Below are 16,387 nucleotides of genomic sequence, written 5' to 3'. Positions count from 1 at the left end.
AAGTTTAAATGGCAAGATCCTGAGTCTAGAGGTTCTATTGCATCCATTGTGGAAGAAATCTGTGTTAGTCCTCACCTCGATGGATAAAAGTAATAGTGGATGGCACTGTGCCTTTTTATTTTAAATATTGCATAAGTGTGTGCAATCATTATATTTTGAGTAAACAAAATAAAGCCTAAACCAGTATTATGTGTGCTTGGTACTGCAAAAGGACCAATTTCACACAATGAATACTTCAGTCCAGTGAAGTGAGTGAGAATAAAGATTGCTTTCATTTAAAGAAGCAAAATGTGATAGAGGTATGCTTTTAGAACATCAGACTGGGTTCCTAAAAATCTGTCACTCCTCGGTGACACCAAAAGAGGTAGAGGGAAGGGGAGTGAAAGCAATTATGAAATACAAGAAAGGAGAAGTTATTAGCAGCTAATTTAAGTAGAGAATAGGAATTGAAGTAAACTGTGGGGACTTCCCCCCAAAATACAAACACCCCATCAAAATAACACCTTACCCCCACAAAGAACTTGATAAACAAGACAAGATACATCTGTCTTTAGAAGAGACCGTGCTTGTGTCTTAATTTGGGGAACAAAGGGACTTTTGGCAGTGATGCTGATCCATCATAGCATGGAAAAATTTGAATGGCAAAGTGTTGTGTAATTTTTGTTCCATATTTAATGAGAATAGGCAGGAATGATAAATGTGCTCATACCCTAGAGGGATAATGAAATATGTTCCACTCTTGACAGTAACCGTGGATGAGGTTAAACAGCTGTAAAAATAGACATTCTAAAATCATGCAGGAGTTTAAAAAGAACTGACCAAGAAATTCTCTGGGCTCCTATTATCTATCAACAGTAACTTGAAACCTGGGTGAGATCTTGTATGTCCTTGGGGGAGGCAGTATGGAGGGAGACTACACAGGATGAAGTATGGCATGACTACTGTCTATTGATCCTGGGTAGAATAATGAGGTAGTAAATGAAGGGGTTTGGTTAATCAAGAATTTAAAATTTATGATTGAATCAAATGATTGTATATTTACAGAAAGTTATAATGGTTGCATCACACTGTTAGCATTTTTTATTACTTTCTTTGACTAAAAGAAGGCAGCAGTCCCAGTATAATTACATTGATCCTTGAAAAATACTTGACTTCAGCATATAGTGCCTTAAAATATTAGAATTCTACAGAATTACCAGACCACACACCAAATAGATGAAAAATAACTTTCAGGGTAACTATAAATGGCTTTTTTTGTGGTTATTTCAAAGATGACTTCTTGACTTTAAGCCATGTAATGACTTGAAGAAAATAAATAAGATGCATATTGATGAGACTTCTAGAGAATGAGGACTTTATATTTTAGAGTATTATAGATATAATAAGAATATACTATAACTGTAATCTTATAAATAACCAGGAGGATGGGTTGCTGTGACCTTTTTTGGTAGTTGGGCTGTCAAACACTGTTAACGATAGTCTGGACAAGTGCAAAGTTATACACACAACTCACATTTGTTCCTCCTTCTAAGTGATAAACCTCCCCCCTGGAAAGCTGGGAAAAGCTTAGAGAGTCACAGTGGGGGAACTGCTAAATATGAACCCTCATGTAGTCGAGTGGCCAAAAGAACTGATGTGATCCTTAGTTACACCTCTGGGAATACTGAGCAGAAGTAGAGAGACTGTGTTAACGCCTCTGCTTAGTCCTACTTGAGAATAAAGTGCTCTTTTCTGGTGTCCATAGCAACACGTTCGAAAATTTAGAAACAGTTCAATGAAAAGTCATATAAGGTAAAGCAGAAAAATTCAGTTGTAGTGAAAAACACACTGACTGCAGTTTGTTACTTTGTCAAGGAGAAGGCTGAACGAGAAAATTGCTTGCACTAAACGTGTGTGTGTTGGGTATGGCATACATTGGTGTAAAGAGAACCAGTAACTGTGTGCTAAAGCTGAAGGAATTCAGATGAGCAATTAAAGTGTAAATTAAAAGGGAACAGCCCTGTAACCAGCTAACAAGCTTTATGCTGGTTTCTCAGTTGCTGGAAATCATAGAGTCAAAATTAAATGTGTTTCTAAGAGATAACGTGTTGAAGTTCCTGCTACTAGAATTGAAACAGGACTTAATTCAGGGAATTAGTATAGCCTGTATTATTCATGAGGTCAGACTAGACAATCCAAATAATATCTGTAGGAATTAAAGAAATAAACTCTCTGTAAATGAGGCTGTGAATTATTAAAGTACAGTCTTTGTGGTAATTTGCTATAAGGATATATATGCTAACAGAGCAGGTACTGGCTTGGTTATTTAGGGATGATGTGTGTTACATAGACCAAGTACCCTGAGACAAGGTCTTAGCTTTCAGAAATCACTGTGCATCTGCTGCTGATTTTTAATGGCTGCAGAATTTATTATTTTCATACTTCATGGGATTCAGGGAATTGAGCTGATCTGCTGAAGACCTGAGCAGTTTGAGTCCTAGTTTCCTGAAAAAGGTTTATTTTCTAGGTTATGGTATGGTAGCTGAAATTATTCAAGGAGCTTTGTAACTCAGCCAAGAAGAGACCTGTTGGTTCCTGGTGTTTTGTGTACTTGAGATTGTGCATTTGTGTCCTGCTCATCTCTGGTTAGACAGTGTGTCTTTGTATGCTACAAAATTATTATTTGTTTGGCCTCTTTGAAGTACTGAGTTATGAAAGTTTAAAGGGAAGTAAAAAAAAAGCAGTAATTAGCATAGAAATTTTTTCTATTTCTGTTGCCCTTTATTGTGGTCAGTATACAGTGGGTCTAATGCAGGGAGATAAATGAGAACTTTCATAAGCATGAATTATTATATAAAGCATTGTCCTTGCAGATGTATAATCGTGGCAGGGTGATTTTTAAAGCAACTCCTACTGTGATTTTTGCATCTGCAAAATGATGACATTAGTGTTTTTCTGCCAGTGTCTTGCAGTGTTTTGGCACTGGCCACGCTGAATCTTTTTTAAATATCAGTTCACACTAACTTTTCTTGCGAAAGCACTGCCAGACTATTTATAAATACACTATGCTTTGAAGCTATGGTAACTGTACTGTTTTCTTCCAGTTGGCTCTGCAGTATGTGTTAGTGGCCAGGGAGCTTGTCCTACTATTAAACACTGTAACATCAGCGACTGTGAAAATGTTGGACTTTATATTACAGACCATGCACAGGTAATTTTCTATACGAATTTCTTTACTTTGATAAAATTGTTTGGTGTTCTTGATTCCTGTCTTAATTTACATTTTTATTTCCCAGGGAATATACGAGGACAATGAGATATCCAATAATGCATTAGCAGGGATTTGGGTTAAAAACCATGGAAATCCCATTATCAGACGGAATCACATTCACCATGGACGTGACGTTGGAGTTTTCACTTTTGACCATGGCATGGTAACATATATGTTTTCTTTTGAAGAAAGGAATACAGATGTTGTGTAACTGAAGCCTTCACATTTTGCCTGTCATTGAAGAAATGTTTAAAAAAACATGCTTTTACTTATGAACAGATGCTTTAAAATATGCCTGCTGGTGTTCTCTTGCCCTTCAGTGGGAGACTTCACTTTAAAGACAATTTTATCTGAAAGAGGTTTAAGCAAGCTTTTTGCAGTTGATTGGCAGCCTGTTACATTGTATTATGTTACAGTGACAAAATACCTCTTGAAATAGGATGTAAATGGTAGGCTTACATTTATGCTTCATTCTTTTCCCTTTGAAATGGAACAAAAAATAAGGTGCTGGAAGATTTAGAAATGAAGAAACATGCTCTGTGGAGATTTAACCTTATTTTAGTGTTAAAACTCTGAAACAACTTCTCTGGGAAGAGGGACTTTTGTAGCATGGAATTAGTTGTGGAATTTTGAAACAGAATTTCATATCAGAATTCAGATCCTCTTTCATAAAAATGTTTGTTTGTGTGGGGTGAGGGTGATAGCTTCCCAGTACTTGTAAAGTAGTGAGTGATAAGATTGATAGCCCTTGAAGTAAACAGAATGGATTTTTGCCACTGAAATAAAAGATGATTATTTGCTGATTTGTTTTAGGAAAATATTCTGCATGACTACTAAACAGTGCCAAATCATTGTTTCTCCTGCTTGAAGGACAAACTCCCAATTCCCCCCACCCAGCTGATAAAATGAGCTGTTTTCTTCTGGTCACTCTTAAAATGACCGATTTTTAAGGATGCTTTCCATAGGGTGCAAAAGCTCTTGATCCACAGGTGTAAGAAATCAGGAAAGGAAGGAAAGAGACCAGCATGGCTGAGCTGAGACCTGCTGGTAAGACTCAAGGCCAGGAAAGAAATGAACAGGCAGTGGAAGCAGGAACAGGTGACCTGGGAAGAGTATAGAGACACTGTCCAATTGTGTCAGGAGGGGTCAGGAAGGCCAGGGTGTGGATGGAGCTGAACTTGGCAAGGGATGCAAAGAGTATCAGGGAAGATTTCTACAGGTATGTCATCCAGAAAAGGAATGTCAATAAAAAAGCAACCCCACCGATGAGCAACACTGGTAACGAGATGAGGAGAAGGCTGAGGTACTCAACAACACGTTGTCTCAGCTTTCACTGGCAGTCTTTCTTCCTGCACCCCTTGAGTGGATGGACTGTGAGGCAGGGACTGGGGGAACAAAGTCCCTTCCACTGTAGGAGAAGATCAGGTTCATGACCACCTGAGGAACCTGAACATATCCAAGTCTATGGGACCTGATGAGTTGCATCCCAGAGTCCCAAGGGAATTGGCTGATGTGGTTGCCAAGCCACTCTCCATGATATTTGAAAAGTCATGGCAGTCATGTGAAGTCCCTGGTGACTGGAAGAAAGGAAACCTTGCACCCAGTTTTAAGAGAGGGCAGAAGGGAGGATCCTGGGAACTCCTCACCCCTGTGCCTGAGAAGATCATGCAACAGATCCTCCTAGAAGCTCTGCTAAGGCTCATGGGAGACAGGGAGAGGTGATTTGGGACAGCCAGCATGGCTGCACCAAGGGCAGGACCTGCCTGACCAACCCAGTGGCCTTCTGTGATGGGGTGACATCAGTGGACAAGGGAAGGGCTACAGATGCCATTTAACTTTTGCAAAGCCTTTGACACAGTCCCCCACAACATCCTTCTCTCTAAATTGGAGGGATGTGGATTTGATGGATAGACTGTTTGGTGGTGAGGAATTGTTTGGATAGTTGCATCCAGAGGGTAGATGCCAACGTCTCAATGTCCAGATGGAGATTGGTGACAAGTTGTGTCCCTCAGTGTCTGTACTGGGACTAGTACCATTCATCAGTGACGTGGACAGTGGGATCAAGTGCACCTTCAGCAATTTCCAACCCAGATCTCCTCAGGTTTTTGATGAGAATTGGCAGACTGGAAATAGTATTAACAGAAAATCCACTGTGGACAGAAACTAGTGAGACCTTTCTCCTTTTCATCCAGTTTGCTGGGGAGGTGGGGATGAAGGATCGAGGCAGTGCTTAGTTGTAGCTGTTGGATTTGCGGTTTTCTGGTTTCAGTGGAAAGTAAACAGGTCACAGAATGCTGCTATTTTTGCTGCTGGCATAAAATCTTCTTTCCAGTGGAAGGTGAGAAACGTGATGGGATTCTGCTGTTAGGTACCTCTTTTCTGCTCTCGTAGTTACCTCTTAAAAAGTATATTTATTCTGTGTTGGGCAAGATTGCACCAGTCCAGAAGAATACCCAGCTGGCAGCCTTCTGATGGATTGCTCTACATCATTTTCTGTTCTCTAGAAATGTAGTTGTTTGGCTATTTTGCAAAAAGTGGTGGCAAACTTCAGATGTTATGTCTTTGTTTTATATTATTTCATTGTTTGGACTGTATTAAGCTGTACTAAGGTATTATGCAAGCACTACTAATCTGCTTCAGTGGATACATGTATCCATGCGTCCCTCCAAGACTTAGTCTTGGAAAAATTTAATGAAGTGATATCAGCTATAGAAAAACTGGTAAAGTAGGGTGCTTCAGTAACTCCTGGAGGAGAGGTGTCTGTGTGTAGGCTTGGGTTAATTGGAAAGTCTGGCTAGGAGCTGCTTCTTGTTTAATACTAAAGTATAAATATGAAATATATGAATACTGAAGTATTAAAAAAAAATTAAAAGCCAGGCTGAATTCAGTTTATTAATTTTAAATAAAAGTGTATTTGATCTGTTTTCTTACCGATGAAAAGCCTGTTTCAGTGCTGTGATCAGTGTGATATCACAAGCAAAATGGAATAGAAATAAATGTTTCTGTTTTGTTCAGAGGAAACACTAGCACATTAAAAAGAACCTGTGAATAATATTTATCTCAGCTGCAAATATTATTGAAATACTTTGTAGTCATAAACTCCTTTGAAAGATTCTGCACTCCCATCTCAAAGTCTGCTTTGGCATCAGCCTCTCTTATGCATCATGCCTAGTGATAGAGTTAATGAAATTACATCATTGGTAATATTTACATACTCATTAAGTGACAAAGTGACATGGTATCTTTCAGATACAAATTCCATATACCTAAACAAATCAATGGCTTTTCTACATTCATTTCTCTCTCTTCCCTTCTGTTACTTTGTGGGATATATTTATTTTTTTTATGTTGCTTGTGACCGTGAAGTGGGAAAAGTACATTCCAGTGCTGAATTCCTACCCTACACGTTCTTTTCCCGTGGGTTTCTGTGCTGAAGTGCTGGCTCTGAAAGGTTCAAGAGTGCTTTGTTTTTCAGTTTTTGAGTTTCATGTTCTCAGACTGTTCTTTGTGTTTTGATACTTGTAGGATCTTAACCTCTTATTTCTAAACTGGCAATATTCTGATGTTTGCCTTAGTGCTGTGTGGAAGGTTTAACAAGCAGGCATTAAAAATGCAGCATAACGTTGGCAGCCCTCAGTGCCTTACTCTGACCTCTCCTGCAGTTGCCTGAGACGAGTTACCAGACATCTGTCATAAATTGTATTTAGTAGTTGTATGCCAACAACAGAGAAGTTCCAACTTTCTGTAAGAATGAGCATAATTTTACAGTTTAAAGCTGAGATCTAGGCATAATAATCTTCGTTTTCATTGCTCCCAAATGAGAACCACAACTCACTATTACTTGGTTGGGTTTTTTTCTGATGAAATAAAAGTATAGCAGCATGTGTCTGGGTGATTTTAACTAGTTTACAGCTCAGTCTTTTAAGTACTACAGATCATTTTAAAGAAGTGTGTATATAAGTAAAAAAAAAATTAGGCATATGCCAGTTTCTATACAGACTACATTAAAACTCGATTGGCCTTTTGCTGTGCACTAAAAGCAAAGGGTTTGTTTTTGCATCTTGGATGTGATTTTCTTTATGTTGCATTTGAATTTTTATGAAATGCACCAACTTTCAAATAAAGACCATTCCAGGCTTTGGGAGACAAATTTTTATAAACATATTTTTTCTGTTGTCAGTCACATTTCTAATTGCCATTTGATTAAATTGGCACAGAGTCAGATACTCCTAAGCAGTTAATTTTTTTCTATCTTGATCTCCTGTTGTTTGTTTGTTTGTTTTTCTTTTCTTACCCTTTTGGGAATACCAGCGTTAATAAATATTTAGGAAGCTTGCACAGTTATCTTTTTTTTTCTTCAAATATCTGTGTTGTTCAAATAGTAACATGAAATACCTCTGTATTTCTGTAATGTTGTGATCTTTGAGATAGAGAAAGAAAAAATAGTCCTTTTAGAAATAAATGGGGGGGAAATTACTCTGAGAAGGAAAAACAGCAAACAAAATCCCATCATTTTTAAAATTTTAAGCAGTGTTTGTTAAACTAGATAACATGCAGAAAGAAAAAAAAACATCAGAGTTCAATTACTGTGTTTGTCTTGATGTAAAAAGTCTTCTGAGCTTGTCCAGCTGTTCAGGAGCCCATCTTTGTCATCACATCTTTTTCTGTTCACTGTGTACCTGTGAGAATATCAACATTATCATTCCTGTGGTGTTTGTTTGTGATTGCTTTACCTGCTCAGATCCTAACAGGCTGCAGCAGTGCGTTCTTGCCCACGCTTTCTGTCACTGTAGCTGTCATCTTGTGCACACAGCGAGTGCTTTGCCTGGCATTTTAAATAAATCTGATGTGCAGAGCTACTTTTTAATAGCTAGGATTTTTCAAGCAGAAAGCTACTACTAAGGTATTTTGAGTTTCCTTACACTTGGTATTTTTGTGTAAGTCTGTAGTACTTTTTCCACGTCTCCCGTATTCCTTTTCCTTATTAATCATAAAGGCCTCTTTTTCTTTGCAGTCCTGGCACTGCCAGGTGATGTGTCTTCCAGACTCTTCTTCTGCTAAGTGATGATAAGCAGAAACCACCACAAAGCACAAGCAAAATACCCAGTACACTTGAAAATGAGTCTTAGAAGGAGGTGAAGGCAGTATAAGGCTTGCAATCCCTCTATGCAGGGGAGGGATATTGACCTTCCTGACCTTAATAGCTTCCTGGCAGAGTCTCCACAAAGGATCTGGGCTTGAGCTGCCTGACAGCTGGACAGAGCTTAAGAGCTGTGTGTTGGGCAGAGTGTGTGTGCTGTGAGACAGAAGTGGTAAGAAAGGAGCAGGCTGTGTCTGATGGTGGTACTGGTTATAGCTGGAGCTGGCAGTAAGGTTTGTGGATAATAAATCATTTATCTTCATACTTGGAAACAATTTCATTGTTAGCTTTCCAAAGAGGAAATGTTGTCTGAACCCATATATGATTTCTTGGGATCCAGAAGTCCATCACTAGACATCTTTGAGAGGCTACAGTTGAAAGGCACAACAATGCTTTTTGAAGGGAATTGGCTCTGGTGGTTGAAAAGATACCAGGGATTGCCAGGGTGCATCTTAGAGACTGAAATAAGTTTTAGCCCTCCCTAGGTGGTGAATTTGGGCCAAAGAAGTTGTTGGTATCAACAGAGGATGGCATAGGAAATAGGAAGTCTGGGAATGAGAGCATGTGTTTCTGACAAACAGCAGTTCTATTGTTTTGACTGAATTCAATTTAATAATGATGCATACAGGTAATGGTCAGACATGGTCTCAAAAGTTTTAGAAGTCCACTGGGTTTAACCATGACAGCTCAAAGCCAGCAGTTCAGCTTAAGCTGACTCCGATTGAGCTAGAGTGGGTTCTTTAATGCAGTTTCTTTTTATGAATATTGAATGTTACAGGATCTCACCTAGCAGAAAGCCTTGACTTTCTGACGCAGCAGTCAACCTTATAAAATTATCTGACATAAAGTTTTAGTTTATTTTATTCTTCCTCTTTGTAGGAGCATTTCCCTCACAGAGGCTTAACAGCAGTTTCTCAGTTTTTTCTGAATCAGCAGTCCAACATTTTTTCGAGAAAGTAGAAGAACAGTCATTGTGAAGGTTCCATTTTCTGCTTTCTGAAGAAATTACACTTGTACTCTGCTGTCAAGTGATGTTATGGCATTCTTAGGATGTAGTGGGCAGAGCACAGTGTATCTACAGGTACCTCTTCTGTTCCTCCCTGAAGTTGCATGTTACACAGATACACTGGGACACAAGCAGAAGGGAAGGAGCCTTCTCTTTCACTTAATTTCCAAGCAAGTTAAAAAGCTACAGAGTATATGGTATTGTTTTCAAGAATTAAAAGTATTTTAGCCAAAATTTCCATACTGTTAAATAACAGTGCTTTCTGAAGCTTGTGGAGATACTGCAGACCACATGATAAAGGCTCTATTTGTTTGCAGCTTCTACATGGCATCCTAAATGGCTGTGATGAAGTGCACTTGAAATACTTTTCTTTCATCATGTTGCCATCATTTGGCCTTCAAAGGGAGGGTAATGTGTGAAGTATTTAAAAAGATATCAGACCATGTTTAGGAATATTTTAATTGAAATTATGTATTCCATTAAGAGAATCAAGCTTGCCTTTATGCCAAATTATCTTACTTAAGTTTCTCTGAGGGCTTCATTTTAGGTGAAAACGAGGAAAAAAGTGTTTCCTTTTGGGATAAGAAGTCCAAAAGACTGCCTCTTGGCATGAAGGTGTATTTCTGAGGAGATTTTTAGATTCCCCAGTCTGTTAGCATGTAGCTTCCTTGAGAACTCTGAAAATATCTTGACTCACTTAGGATTGGATTTCTTCAAAGTCCTTGAAAAAAACGTATTCAGAATATTGACAGAAAGTAGTCATCTTCTATTTGACTTTTTTATTTGTCACCCAGAGGAGTCTGGGGAGCCAAGCTGTGCACATGGAATAGTACTTTTTTTGTAGAATGTTTAAGCCATGCAGTGTCTTTCCTGGCTGCAATCCTCAGAGTAGAGAGAAGTGCATGCTATCTTGACTTACTCATTCAACTGAATGTATTTCTGCTTTTTTGTAATCAAAATATGTTTGATGGAGTCCCATAGCAATTCACAGCACAGTGAAACAGGTTGCTGACTACCTAGGCTGGCAGTAAATTGAGTAATTTCCACATGATAGCCAGTAGAAGCTCCAGGCTTGAGGTGTTCCGGGTGGTAGATCTTGTGAGTACAAACACTGGAATCCAGTTACTCTGAGCAGTGGCAGGAATTGTGCTTTTTTTTTAGTTCACAAGTATAACAAGTCTCATGATGAGTGAGTCTAAATGACTTAGGTGGCTACAGGAAAAAGGGTGTTTGGACGAGGTGCCTGTGGGGGTGACAAAGATCATTGAAAGTCATGACCTTTCCTTTTGGGTCAGATGTTTTACCTATATATCTATAACTGAATGTTATCAGTTCATTAAACAGGTAACCTTTTTGCATTATAAAGACTGGTACTGCTACAACTATAGGTGGAATCATATAGATTGTTTACACTATAGAGGGCTTTGCAGGGCACAGAGAGTCAGACATCTAGGAGGAAAGAAAGAACTGAGACTGGTTCACTTGATCTTTCAGCCGTGTGTTCTTGGATGGAAGGGTCAGTGTGGTTTCGGTTGTTTGTCAGCAGCAGAGTCCTGCTCTGAACGTCACGTGCTCTGTTGTTAGTCCTGCTCTCTGCAGCTGCTTGCTGGAGGTGGTCTGTGTTAGAGCTTTCAAGAGTTTACATCTAGGCCATCCACAGATTAAAACATATCACTCGGTGATTGTCTACCATCTCCAGTAAGAGGTGCTTCCTGTCTTTCAGTTGTTTAATATCTGTTGTTTCAGTTGGGCAAAATGGGCATGAAATACCATTAAAGTTCACCTCGAGAATAGGTTGAATTTGAGTATCAAAATGCTCTGAGACCGTTTCAGAAAAATGCTCTCAAAGGACTGACACAATTCCTTTGCAAGGTCCTGGAATGCATTAGAATCAGAGAAATCATTGGGCAGAAAACAGCTGTTTTGCCAGATTAATTTTCAGATGGACCAGTTCATTGTGCTGCTATGTGAGTGCTTGTTGGCATAGAAGGAGCGTGCTGGGGATGGATTTGTGCAATGGCCTTTGTTTATAATGCACTTGTTTAAATATTGTTCTGTTGTAGGTTTACTGCTACTACTGCAGTGCCTTAAGTGGAAGTGCATACCGTTTAAAAAAAGGGGAAAAGGGAAAAAAGTTTACCAGTTGGCCATTCAGACCAGTCCAGCCCTGGAAAAATTACTGAACTCCCACCTTCTTATGTATTTATTTTGACTAGATGTTTCAAAGAAGTTTAGCACAGTTCTTCAAAAATAAACCATATTTTTACCAAATATAGATAGTTCTTGGTCTGAAAACAAGTAGGTTGTCTTCTCCATAGCACTGTCTTCTTTTTGTTGGGCCTGTGGGCTTAATGGCCTTTGAGAGGAGTCTGATCCTCAGGAGCAGCTAAGGTAACATAATACTGAGTCCTGTTCAAGGGACTATATCCAGAATTGCCATTTTTGCTTGGTGTTGCGTGGGTAGTAATAAATAGCAATGCAAACACGGTATTGTTGGGGGGGGGGAAATGAAATTACATAGTGGCAGTAGTTGTTTTAATGACCTATGTAAGTACTTGTGTTGTCAGTTTTGGTACTGTTTCCTTTTAAATGAGGATTGTATTTAGAAGGAGGGAGGGGAGGGAATAGCCTTCATTTTAGAAAGGACTTTTAACCAGAAAACTGCATGTTTTGTGTCCTAAGGGTTATTTTGAAAGCTGCAACATACATAGGAACAGGATAGCAGGCTTTGAAGTGAAAGCATATGCCAATCCAACGGTAGTGCGGTGTGAAATCCATCACGGCCAGACTGGAGGAATCTATGTTCATGAAAAAGGAAGAGGACAATTCATAGAGAACAAAATCTATGCAAACAATTTTGCAGGTGTTTGGATTACCTCAAACAGTGACCCAACAATAAGGTATTGTTTTCCTCATTGATATTTCACTGCTTAGAAGAGATTTGCTGGGGATGGAGGAAGTGCACTTTAATTTCATTTAATTATAATGAACTATAAATACTACTGTGTATGTAGAAATTAAATTTCTGTCTGTGTTCAGTTGAACTGCATTTTTAGTTTCTGTACACACCTGGAGGTAGATCTTTCTCAAAGCAACAGAACGTAAGGTCTTTATTTTAAATCTGAGTAGTGCACAGTCCTAGACACTACATACATGTGTAGTATTGTACAGGAGATTAGAACCATTCTTCATAATGTGGATTTTTTTGTTTCCTAGGGGCAATGCAATTTTTAATGGGAATCAAGGTGGTGTTTATATCTTTGGTGATGGAAGAGGCCTTATTGAAGGAAATGACATTTATGGTAAGCTGATTTGCTTGTTGCACCTTGAATTCTGAGAAAAGTGAATATCTAAGTAGTATTAAACAACACTTCTGTTAACAGGTAATGCATTAGCAGGAATACAGATTCGAACAAACAGCTGTCCCATAGTTCGACACAACAAGATTCATGATGGTCAACATGGTGGAATTTATGTAGTAAGTACAACCTACAAACAGGCTACAAACTTGTCTTCTGTTTTATAAACATTAGAGAAGAGTACTCTGTAAAATGTTTGTGCTTAGAATGATTGAGTTTCTTGTGTTCTAAACTAGGTTCATTGTAAGAGACGGAAGCTGCTGCTGATATTTAAAAGATGAAGGCTTTTATGAATGCCACCAAATTTTTCCTATTACAGAATAAAATATTTAAAATAGGATAGATTACAGAATTTCATCATTTCTTGGTTAAAAGCTTTTTGAAAAGGCTTAGTTTTCATAGTAGTATGTCATTATTTTTAAAAAAATAGAAGTCTGCTCAGCTCTTAAGGAGTGTAATGTGTTTACCACTAACCTCAAATAAGATTTTTTTTTAATGCCCTCAGGGTGATTTACATTGCAATTTCTGTACAGTTGTGTATTGTAGAAGTGGGGAATAAAGCACAATTTCCAGTGTGTGCAAGGCTCTGCTGTCTGAACTGAAAGAGCTGTCAGGTTGCCTTTAGCAATATCAGGTTTTGAGAAATATTTGTGTAGCTTTCTGTAAGGTTCAGCTAATGCTGCAGGTGTGCAGCCTCATCTGTTCATTGTGTAAATCTAACCAGAACAGCTTCCCCTGACCAAGGACACTGGTGCTTTGCCTCGGAGCCCAAACATGTGGTGGGGATAGTACTGCCAGTTTTTTGTCCTCCTGGTGGACAGGGCTGGGTGTAGGTTTGGGAACCACATGCCAGGGCTGTCATGTGAGTGCACAGTGCTGAGGAGCTGCCATGCTGCCAACAGCCAGCAGAGATTTGCAAATACCACTGCAGAGCCTTGAATATAAGGATTTACATGCAGGGTGTTTCATGGCAGACACAGAAAATCATGATATGCTGTTTGCAGGGGAGGGAAAGGTGAAAAAATGTACTCAAATAGAAAGGAATTACTTTGCTACAGTAAAGAAGCCATGTTGGGGAGGGATGTATACAGCAGGAAAAACAGTACTGGTGATTAGCAGGTTTTCTCAACTCTTAAATCATCTTGATTTAGCATGAAAAAGGACAAGGCGTGATTGAGGAAAACGAAGTTTACAGCAATACTTTGGCTGGAGTCTGGGTGACAACAGGGAGCACTCCAGTCTTGAGGAGAAACAGAATACACAGTGGAAAACAAGTGAGTTTTGCCCTGTGGTTACAAGAGGGCCACAGAAAAGAAAGTCTGTGGTTTTATGCCTCGTTACTTTGGAACTAATAATTTAATTCTCAATGTGTTAGGTTGGAGTTTATTTTTATGACAATGGACATGGCGTGTTAGAAGACAATGACATCTATAATCACATGTACTCAGGGGTTCAGATAAGGTAACATTCTGATTTTATGTCAAAACAGATGTAGCTTGACTTGTGCTCTTTTGTGTCTTTTTAACTGTTCTTGTCATTTTGTTTATAAAAATAACTTTTTTAAAATCCAGTATATTTAAATACCCTCTGCTTTAACCTACAAGAAAGTTATTACTAATAGAGGCCAAATATTGACTAGAATGTGTGGTGGCCCTTATTTTACTAAGATTTTTAAGCAGTGAGATCTATGGGGCCCTTTAGATGCATTTTTAATGTTTGGCCTTGAGATGTAGTAAACTGTTTTAAATGACTTCTTTGCTTACATTTTACTCTAGAACTGGAAGCAACCCCAAAATTAGACGCAACAAGATCTGGGGTGGTCAGAATGGTGGTATTCTTGTCTATAATTCTGGTAGGTTTGTTTTTCACATTTATCCAGAATTGTTTATGCTCTGCAATGTTATCTCTTATCATCTATTATCCTTCTTGATTTTTATTTTTTTTCCACCCTTCCTTCAATTTCAGGGCTTGGATTTATAGAAGACAATGAAATTTTTGATAATGCAATGGCTGGTGTGTGGATTAAAACAGACAGTAATCCTACACTAAGAAGAAATAAAATCCATGATGGAAGAGATGGAGGCATCTGTATATTTAATGGGGGAAGAGGTAGTTTTTTCTCTTACTGGCATATACTGAATATTCTGGATGAGAGTTTAATTTCAGATTAAACAGTGTCCTCTTTAAAGTGCTCTTTAGAAATGTCGCTCTTGTCTTCTGAAGTAATAAAAGAGTTATAGGGAACATACCCAGATGCTTTTTAGCCTTAATTACATCAGTAATAGTGAAATCTGTGGGAGGCAGAGAGGTAATTAATCTCATCCAAGACGACTGTGAGATTGCTGCTTAGGACAGTACTTTTATCCCATCTGCTTTTGTAAGCTTTGCCATTTGACTGAAATACAGTATTGAATTCAAGTCACGTAGCCAAAATCATGCACCTGAACAGTTCAGGTTCTGCCAATGTCCAAGATTTAGGCGGGAGGGGGGGGGAAAGACAGATCTCTAAGGAATCTCTTGTATACTTGTAAACTTAGAAGTGGTCCCTGTCTGAAATCTCCTGACTTGTGTGTCCTCATATCAGCTTCTCATATTTTGTAGATAATCGCTTGCTGTAAATGAGCTTTAATTTTAAGTTAAGCATTTCAAAGTAATCCTGTCATGCAATAACAAAAAAAATGCAAGTGGAGCTTGGCTTCAGCAGGCTGCTTGTTTTGAAAGACAAGAACAGAAAGGTGTTGGAAAAATTGAAGAGAATTTGGAAAGCAAAAAGACTTAGTTCTCTGTAATGGCGCTTACGATCCCAAATTCTATCCTGTATACTGAAAAAATACACTTCCAAGATTATACCCTGCCAGTTACTTTAAAATTGTATCACTAACTTCAGTGCTGTTGGTGGGTATTCTTCAAATGAAAGGAATCAGCAGGGTGATAACAGATGAGATCTTTTGAAAGTATGTCACAGAATGGTTACAGGTCAGGAAATGTTACCAGGCCCAAATGTCTTGTGTGTTGGTCTGTTGTAGGTCTTCTGGAAGAGAATGATATCTTCAGGAATGCTCAAGCTGGTGTTCTTATCAGCACCAACAGCCACCCTGTGCTAAGGAAAAACCGAATATTTGATGGATTTGCTGCAGGTTTGTGTTGTTTAAATCAAATCTGGAAGTGTTGGAGCTTCACAAAGTGTAGGCTCTTCACAAAGCTAACTCTGAGTTTCTTTACACCATGGTATTTAGACATTTTAACTGTGTATTCTAGAAGTCATTTGAGAATTCAGAATATGTTTATAAAAGTCTCTGGAATTAGTAGCATGTTGAGAAGTGATACATTCTCTCTTCTCATTTTTTTAACGAAATACTTTTTCATTGTTTTATTCTAGAAGTAATTGATAAAGTTGTCTAGGACATATTCATAGTTGATCTGCTGGATGCTGGTTTGAATATTTTATCACTGCTTTAAAACTTAGGAAACTGAGCAAATATACATTTTGAAGAGATTTGAATTGCATGTCAAGTTCAACTTTCTCGCTCCATAAACTAGAAAAATTACAAATATAAGTGTTTCTTACTCCAAAAGAGATGAAGAATGTTTAACAGTGATTTTTTGGCAGTTTACTGTTTAATCATTGCGGT

General features: G+C 38.4%; 1 protein-coding gene across 2 annotated transcripts in view; it reads left to right on the top strand.

The window, feature by feature from the left end:
• Positions 1-16,387, top strand: part of FBXO11 (F-box protein 11) — a 72,183-nt gene that overhangs the window by 51,772 nt on the left and 4,024 nt on the right. For both annotated transcript variants that reach the window (XM_051783688.1, XM_051783687.1), the window contains exons 10-19: positions 3,084-3,190; positions 3,276-3,413; positions 12,079-12,296; positions 12,613-12,698; positions 12,780-12,874; positions 13,907-14,029; positions 14,131-14,216; positions 14,531-14,607; positions 14,721-14,864; positions 15,782-15,892. In XM_051783688.1, coding sequence (XP_051639648.1) covers positions 3,084-3,190; positions 3,276-3,413; positions 12,079-12,296; positions 12,613-12,698; positions 12,780-12,874; positions 13,907-14,029; positions 14,131-14,216; positions 14,531-14,607; positions 14,721-14,864; positions 15,782-15,892 — 1,185 coding nt within the window. The remainder of the gene's footprint in view (positions 1-3,083; positions 3,191-3,275; positions 3,414-12,078; positions 12,297-12,612; positions 12,699-12,779; positions 12,875-13,906; positions 14,030-14,130; positions 14,217-14,530; positions 14,608-14,720; positions 14,865-15,781; positions 15,893-16,387) is intronic.

The sequence above is a fragment of the Manacus candei genome, unplaced genomic scaffold (genome assembly GCF_025592945.1).
Source record: "Manacus candei isolate 608988 ecotype Guabito, Panama unplaced genomic scaffold, ASM2559294v1 h1tg000017l, whole genome shotgun sequence".
In the NCBI taxonomy this organism is placed as follows: domain Eukaryota; kingdom Metazoa; phylum Chordata; class Aves; order Passeriformes; family Pipridae; genus Manacus; species Manacus candei.
The sequence above is the reverse complement of the archived record's forward strand: the minus strand, read 5'-3'. Positions and strand labels throughout refer to the sequence as shown.